Here is an 8,463-nt window from a genome sequence, read left to right as displayed (position 1 = left end):
CCCCCCCCACCCACGCACACTCTCCAACAAGGAAACACTCTCTGAACCAAGAACTGAAAACATTCCTGACTTGCATTGCAATTGCACACACCTGCTGCTATATATATATTTTTAGTATTCTTTTAGCACTATTTATATTATTATATTACTATTTATTACCTTATTGTTAGGGCTGTTTTTGTTTTTGTTGTGCATCTGCACCTTATTGTTGTCAATGCCTACGCATGGGACAGTGTGAAACGTAATTTCAATTCCTTTGTATGGCAAGTACATTTGAAGAAATTGACAAATAAAAGTATTCTATTCTATTCTATTCTATTCTATTCTATTGTGTGTTTAACCTCTTCATTTTTCTCTGCTATTCCAGATTTATCTTCATTTGTAAAAAGACTTATCCACACAGTTTATACTGATTTGTCCGATGACACCACGTGAACATACAGGGAAAACCTCGGGTTAACCTACAGCCTGGTTTTTAGGATTTTTTATTAGTTGTTCGTACCTGGTACCAGGTACCAGGTCCTTTTTAATACCTGCTTGCCTCAAAGTCGTCTATTGTTGTGTTGTGTTTGACATCATACAGATGGCGTCACAGGACTTTGGATGTTGCTATAATCCCCCCACACATATTAGGCGGTACTCAATTGTAAGGCAAAATGACCAAAACTGAGTAGAGTTGAGTCAAGTTGGAACTGGTCAAAAGAAGCATTAATGAGTAACAAGCTTCGTGTGACCGCTTATCATGATTTGCAATGTTAGTGTCAGTGAATCCAGCAACAGAAAGATACTCTGTGTAGCTGAACTCGCTTCATTGTGCAGGGCTCAGCTGTCTTTCAATGAACAAGGGTGAAAGCGATGTGAGCTGGACAGACTGTCAGCAAAGGAGGAAAAACAAAGACAGGAAGTAAAGCTGACAGCGGTGTCAGAGAGCCCAAAGATTACAAAATTTAAAAAAAAAATGAGAACAGAAATGATTTAAAATCTAAATAAGAAAAATCCCAAACCGCAATAAGACTTGAAAAATACATTTTTAAATTTCAGTTAGGGCTTTAATCACCACACCAACTATGCTATTTTTGAGATCAAAGTCCACAACACTATGACTAGTGCACCATTGCTTTTTAAAGTGAGTCTCTGGTGCTCACTTTAAAACACTTTTGGTTTTCTAGCGTTTAAATCCAATGATCCTATGTAAGAATCAAAACAGCAACTTCCCACAGCTGGAGAAACTCTGTGAAGTCAACTATGGATGAAGCCCAGCAGCAGCAGTACCCCCCCCCCCCCTAACACCACCACCACCTTGTGTGATGTTTGATGGGAGGAGGAGTCAAGTGTGATGCCCTGAGCTCTTAATGCGTCCATCGTTCCTCCCGCTGAGCCGCTGCATCTGCATTTGTGTCTGATGCAACTGTTGCACGAGCTGGTTTACACGATCAACATGTTGACAGAGAGACGAGAAGCAGACGAGTAAAGTTCAGTGTGATGAAGGTCAAACAGATGCGGAGGAGATAAAAACACCATTTTACAGCTTTTCTATCGTCTTCATGTTTTTGTGTTTCCTATAACAGGTGTGGTTTAATTTGAAGGATCACAATGACACGAAGAAAACGATCAAAATAAGAGTAAAGGACAATTAAATAAGCAGTAATGTCAAGAAAAATATGGAAGTACTAATAAATCTTTCACTGAATAATCACAATATTTACAGTTTTTGACAGAAAGTTGCTTTTCACTAATTCTTTATTCTAAGAGGAAATTAAATTGTAGTGTTTCATTTTAAATAAAAATTTAAAAAGACATAGTACATTGTCTTGTGTTGTAATTGCCTGCCATATTCTTATGTCACACGTCTGCTTTTTAGCTCCACATCACATTTTGTCAGTTCCTGCCTTTTTCTTTTTTCCTGTCTTTAACGGTCTTCATGATGGATTTCAGGGAACCTGACAGGAAACACTTATCACTCCAATAAAAAACAAAATACAACAAAACATTAGTGATAAACAAATGTTTCAGTGATGGTATTTCTTGAGTTCCAAAAGGTTCACGAGTCCATAAACACACTAAATATCTGATGGTAGGACAAACATTCTCTTGACATAAGCATGCAATACACAAAAGAGTTTCAGTCATGCAGAGCCAAAGAAGGAGGAAGTCTGATATCAAGATGTTTGTTTTTCTCAACATGTTGGAAACTTAAATCATTTTATTAGTGTGGTAAGGGTTTGAGCTACTTTTAAGGTCGTGTCCTTTGTGTTTCCACCCAGATGCAGCAGAAATGTGTGAGATGTTTGAACATGCAGGAAGTTTTGGTGAAATCTTATGCAGACATCTGCTGAGATTTCTGATCTGTCCAGGTGGTTATAAAGGAAAACACATGAGATTATGACCAGTTGACACAAGCGCATTTAAAAAAGTTTTTTTTCTCGAGAAGCAGAAAATAAGACAGAATTGAGTCACCTATTTACAAACCAGACAAATGGAACAGAAGATGAAAAGTTTGTTGTTGAAGGATGTCTGAGAGTTCATGCATCTGTTAAACTGAAAAGAAAAAATGAATGTAGGGAATAAAGAGTCTAACTTTAGTGTAATTGTGTTTGTTTCACAGCTGTGGTTCAATCAGGTTCAAAGGAAACTTTATTCGTCTCTGAGGAGAAGCAGCTGATAGACACATGATAGATAAGATTCAATAAGAACATAATGAATGTGCAGAATGATCACTTCCAAAGATATTTTTGTGATTTCTTTTAATGACCGAAGCCAGACTTCCACTCTTGTTTTATTTGTAGATATTCACTCATTGATGTTATATTTTAAAGTTTTTGTTGCAATTTTTTGCTTCACTCCTTTAATTTTAAGGCTATAAAATAAACAAATAAATAAATAAAATATATAAAAATAAAAATAAATAAATATTTATTTTGTAAATACTTTGTATTTGTTACATTTTCTCTATCAGGATTATGTTATACTTCTGTTTTCAGTTTGCTTTGACTGAAAACCACTCTAGTTTTTATATGTGCTAAATGAATGAGTATAATAGAAAGGTTTTATTTGGTTAGGAAACAATTTGCCATCAGTAATCTGCACATAAAATGAAGCAAGAAGTACTGAGCACTTACACTATTTCCACCTGACTTTGAATGCACAGGAGGATTTCTTCTTTATTTCATTGAAATAAACAGAAACAGTTAAACTCTGCAGGATTCCTACACTCGCTTTCCTTTAGCAACGCCCCGCCCCCTTTCAGCAGCAGTGACCAATCAGTCAGGAGACTCCTGAAAAAACAAAGTGTGTGATTGGAGCAGAGGAGGCTGGTTTCAAGGAACCCCCTCTCACTCTGCTCTTTTGCTGGGGAAGCGGGGAGAGGGAGGGGTGCCTGAAAACCATCAGAAACAGACAGAGTGTGAAGGGTCCTGCAGACTGAGGAGAAAGAATAGAGGTCTGGCAACTTCACAGACAGACGGACAAGCTGTGGATTTACTGATAAACTTAACTGCAGTCCAGACTACTTGATCCACATTGGACTGTGGGTGACTCTCAGGGAGAGTTTTACTGCTTCATTGTGTGAGAGAAAGGACTTTTCTTTGAGATATGACTCTGAAAGGATTCATAAGCAGACCATCACCTTTTCCTAAGAGAGGACTATACTTTGAAATACTTTGAATAAATATTTTTTTCTAACATTAGTTGAATAATAAAGGGGTCTTTGCACTGTGTTTGCAACCTTTATTAAAACCTTTTAAAAGTTGATCAAACTTTTTTGGAGTTGGATCTGCTGTCATGGCTTTGGGGGGACACTGCTCCTTTTGCTGGTGGGTTTGGGGATTCACTCTGGTATATCTCTTCCAGCCTTGCAACAGTCAGCATGATCGAGGAATTTCCATCCCTGAGCATGGCTTCTGCCAGCCCATCTCCATCCCCCTGTGCACTGACATTGCCTACAACCAGACCATCATGCCCAACCTGCTGGGGCACACCACCCAGGAGGACGCCGGGCTCGAGGTGCACCAATTTTATCCTCTGGTCAAAGTCCAATGCTCCTTGGACCTTAAGTTCTTCCTGTGCTCCATGTACGCACCGGTCTGCACCGTTCTAGACCAGGCAATCCCTCCCTGCAGATCTCTGTGTGAGCGGGCTCGGCAGGGCTGCGAGGCACTCATGAACAAATTTGGATTCCAGTGGCCTGAGAGACTGCGCTGTGAGAACTTTCCCATCCATGGGGCAGGAGAGATCTGCGTCGGTCAAAACACCACCGAAACCGAGGGCCCCACCTCGGACCCCACCCCAAGTCTTTCTGAGCTTGTGACCTTTCCTCCATACATTTGGGGCAACCAGCCTTTCTTCTGCCCCCTGCAGCTCCAGGTGCCCTCCTACCTGAATTATCACTTCCTCGGAGTGAAGGACTGTGGCTCCCCCTGTGAGCCCTCCAAACCCAATGGGTTGATGTATTTCCAAGAGGATGAGCTAAAGTTTGGGCGGCTCTGGGTTGGAACCTGGTCTATTCTATGTTGTGTCAGCACCCTTTTCACTGTCCTCACCTATCTGGTGGACATGAAGCGGTTCCGATACCCAGAGAGACCAATCATCTTCCTATCAGGCTGCTATTTCATGGTGGCGGTGGCGTACAGCGCTGGCTTCCTGCTGGAGGACCAAGTAGTGTGTGTGGATAGGTTTAAAGAGGATGGCTACAAGCTGGTGGCTCAAGGCACCAAGAAGGAGGGTTGCACCATCCTGTTCATGATCCTCTACTTCTTTGGCATGGCGAGCTCCGTGTGGTGGGTGGTCCTTTCTCTCACTTGGTTCCTGTCTGCTGGGATGAAATGGGGTCACGAGGCTATTGAAGCAAACTCGCAGTACTTCCACCTGGCAGCCTGGGCGGTGCCAGCGGTGAAGACCATCACCATCCTGGCTACGGGACAGGTGGACGGTGACCTGCTCACTGGTGTCTGCTACGTGGGGATCTACAGCGTGGATGCACTGCGTGGTTTCGTGCTGGCGCCTCTGTTTGTCTACCTCTTCATCGGAACTTCTTTCCTGCTGGCTGGCTTTGTATCACTCTTCCGTATCCGCACCATCATGAAGCACGACGGCACAAAGACCGAGAAGCTCGAAAAGTTGATGGTGCGAATTGGTGTGTTTAGCGTGCTGTACACAGTGCCTGCCACCATTGTCATCGCCTGCCATTTCTATGAGCAGGCCTTCAGATCGCAGTGGGAGGTAACCTGGCACATGCAGACCTGCAAGCACTTTGCTGTGCCATGCCCAGCATCAAACTTTGCATCAAACACGCCAGACTTCACCGTCTTTATGATCAAGTACTTGATGACCCTTATTGTGGGCATAACATCAGGGTTCTGGATCTGGTCAGGGAAAACTCTACAGTCGTGGCGTCGTTTTTATCAAAGACTGATCAATAGCAGCCAGGGAGAAACCACCGTGTAGTACCGAAGAAATTAAAAACCTCTAACAGCCTGAGGTTGATGGACTACTTGAGGTAAAGGAGACATTAGTTTAGTGCTCAGTGGATCTTTGAGTGTTTTGGATCTCAGTGTACATACATGTAAGAAACTGTGTCATAAAATAGAAAAAAACTTCCTGAAAATCTGACGTCCACTTCATCTTTTTAACTTTTCAGACTCAAACTGGATTATCAGCCTCTGAAAAACTCAGTGACCTTTTTATTTCATGGGTCTGCCATGGATCTGGAAGTTTCCTGTTCTCTCTCTCTCATTTTTTTAGAAGAAGGAAACAAACGAAGCAAAAAACAAAACAAAGCAAAACACCACTTTGATCTATGGATAAACCTGATTCATTTGTCCAAATCTTAAGATGTGTTTTGTCCTCCCAAAAGATCCAAAAGCCTTAAATTCATATTAAATATTTCATTTTTGTTCAAAGATACTGGCAACAATTTCCTCCAAATTTCCCTGTAACTGATTTCATGATTAATAGATTCATTAATTAGTTATGGATGGTTTAGTCTATAAACAATTGCTTTGTCTTGTTTGGTTTGCCGGTGGTTGATCTGGACCTTCATTTCATTGCATATATCGTTACAAGTAAAAGCGTTGCATTCAAAAGCCTCCTTAGATAAAAGCCAAGGATGGACTCCAACTGTTCTACATCAATGATGATGTGGTTAGTTTTTTTTTTTGTTATTGTTGTTTTTTTTAATATGCTATTTATTTCCCTATTTTGTTCAAAGAAAGCTTTACTATATTAACATTGTAGAAACATGAAATAGGTTGTCGGAATAACAACAAAATTACAAATGAGAGTGGTAAAATTCATAGAAATTTAAATTCAGTCCAATTATAAACTCAGCAGTTATAAGAACAGCAGAATAAACATAAAAAAGTTTTTTTTTTGTCATTTTGATTTTTCTTTCTGTAACAGTGGTGTCATGTGATGTCGCCTTCTCTAAAACACAAACTCTCCCCGTCAGGCTGTGGCAGGGTTAGTTCAGCGAGATGACAGGAAGACCAAGTTTTAACAACAAAATCAGTAAAACTGAATCTTTGGAAACAGCCTTGCACCAAAACTTTTTTAATTGAAAATTATAGATGCTTGATGTTGGGATATGGGGGTTGATAATTAAATAAATGTTTTATACTTATTATGTTTATAACACAATAAAACTGCGTGGAGGGGCAGACTAAAGCAAAAACAGAATAATAATATAAAATTTCAGGGAATGTGGCTGAATTCTAGACCACTGTTCATGGAAACTAATAGAAGGCTAACCGGTATGTGTTGATTGTGGCTGTCACAATATCAGAATATCACTACATCATTTATTCCATGTTTTTGGCAACTAAATAAAACTTAAAGAGCAATTATTTGGATTCAATGTAAGTTCCTGGCATGATATTAGTGTTGTATTTTCTGCCATCATATTCAGTATATAGCAACAGCCAAGAGTGTGAAGTTCAACTGTGATCCTTATTATTAATGCAGACATTTTGGACTCATCAGTCTGTCTCAATACTGCATTTTGAAAGTCTGTTATAATATATAATATAATATACAGGCATAATTTTTAATGACACTATTTAAAGACTTATACTATTTTCGTTATCTATAGCAGGCATTTTAAAATATTTTTGTGTAATTAATCATCCATCCATTCGCTTCCGCGTATCCTTTTCAGGGTCCAGCTGTCATAGGGGGAGAGGCGGGGTACACCCTGGACAGGTCGCCAGTCTGTCGCAGGGCTAACACATAGGGACAGACAACCATTCACACTCACATTCACACCTAGTGGCAATTTGGATTATCCAATTAACCTATCCCCACAAGCTGCATGTCTTTGGACAGTGGGAGGAAGCCGGAGTACCCGGAGAGAACCCACGCAAACACGGGGAGAACATGCAAACTCCACACAGAAAGACCCCGGCCTGATGGTGGAATTGAACTCAGGACCTTCTTGCTGTGCGGCAACAGTGCTAACCACCGTGCCACCATGCTGCCGTGCTGCTGCTGTAATTAATCATGATTTTAATAATTTTATGCTAAAACGAATCTCTCTTAATTTGGACATTAGGTTAGGACATCATGGCTTCAGTAAATCATGATTAGTGACCCATGGTGCCCTGTGAAACGTCACATTATAGTAATTAGATGTGTAGAAGTTACAGTCATAGGAAAGCCTTTAATAAAGTGTTAATAAAACAGACCTATAATTCATAGAGCTCTCCAGTCACCTCACCAAATTCACAGCAGAAAACATTTTTACCATTAAAAATGTCTCCACAGCACTTAGTTCACATGAAATTTAAAAACAGGAGTTCCAGAGCACAATAATTATCACCTGCAACTATGTTTTTGCAGTTTGCTGTAACTCTCATAGAAACTCTGTCCTGTCTGATTTGTAATTCATTCATCAAATCGCTGCTATTTTATTTGACCTTCAGCCCATCAGAAAACATATCAGAACCAATGGCTTAAAAGTATTTATTTTTACAGGTTGACTGTTTCACAGTTTTGAGACATCAGCAGCAAAAAGCTACATCCACAATTTTTCTCTCTGAGGAATTTTGATGTCCAGGACGAGAAGTGAGAGAATATCATAAATGTAACTGAGTTCAGCATTATTTAAGGCTTAAGATAAAAGTCAAAGTATTTTAAAATCAGCATTATAAGAGGCTGGATGTGGTGGTTCAGGAAAGTGTTTATAACAGTGTCATGTTTATAAATGTATTTATGTTTAACAAGCATCATGTTTGTATTTCTGTGAGGTTACCTGTCTTCAGCTCGTAGAGTTTTTCAGAATAAATTGCTCAAGTTTGTAACTTCTGAAAAGAACTCATTGATACATGAAATTCCATCCATCCAGCTATGAATCCATCCATTTTCTTCTGCTCTTCCCCGGGTTGCGGGGGCAGCAGTCTAAGCAGAGAAGCTCAGACTTCCCTCTCTCCGACCACCTCCTCCAGCATGTCCGGGCGTTCCCAGACCAGCCAA

At 40.2% G+C, this 8,463-nt stretch overlaps 1 protein-coding gene across 1 annotated transcript; it reads left to right on the top strand.

Moving 5' to 3' along the window:
• Positions 1-3,397: 3,397 nt before the first annotated feature.
• Positions 3,398-8,231, top strand: LOC147301552 (frizzled-7-A-like). Its single transcript, XM_086283413.1, has one exon. The coding sequence runs from the start codon at positions 3,781-3,783 to the stop codon at positions 5,440-5,442; it is 1,662 nt and encodes a 553-aa protein (XP_086139539.1). The 5' UTR covers positions 3,398-3,780; the 3' UTR covers positions 5,443-8,231.
• Positions 8,232-8,463: the final 232 nt, after the last annotated feature.

Source organism: Aulonocara sp. 'chitande type north' Nkhata Bay, linkage group LG23, assembly GCF_057382095.1.
Source record: "Aulonocara sp. 'chitande type north' Nkhata Bay isolate Kocher_YH1m ecotype deep benthic linkage group LG23, A_spYH_male_GT1.1, whole genome shotgun sequence".
Taxonomy (NCBI): Eukaryota; Metazoa; Chordata; class Actinopteri; order Cichliformes; family Cichlidae; genus Aulonocara; species Aulonocara sp. 'chitande type north' Nkhata Bay.
This window is presented reverse-complemented; position numbering and strand designations above follow the sequence as displayed.

Coding starts and splice junctions, on each gene's coding strand:
- LOC147301552 (XM_086283413.1), top strand. CDS start 3,781: ATGGCTTTGGGGGGACACTGCTCCTTTTGCTGGTGGGTTTGGGGATTC.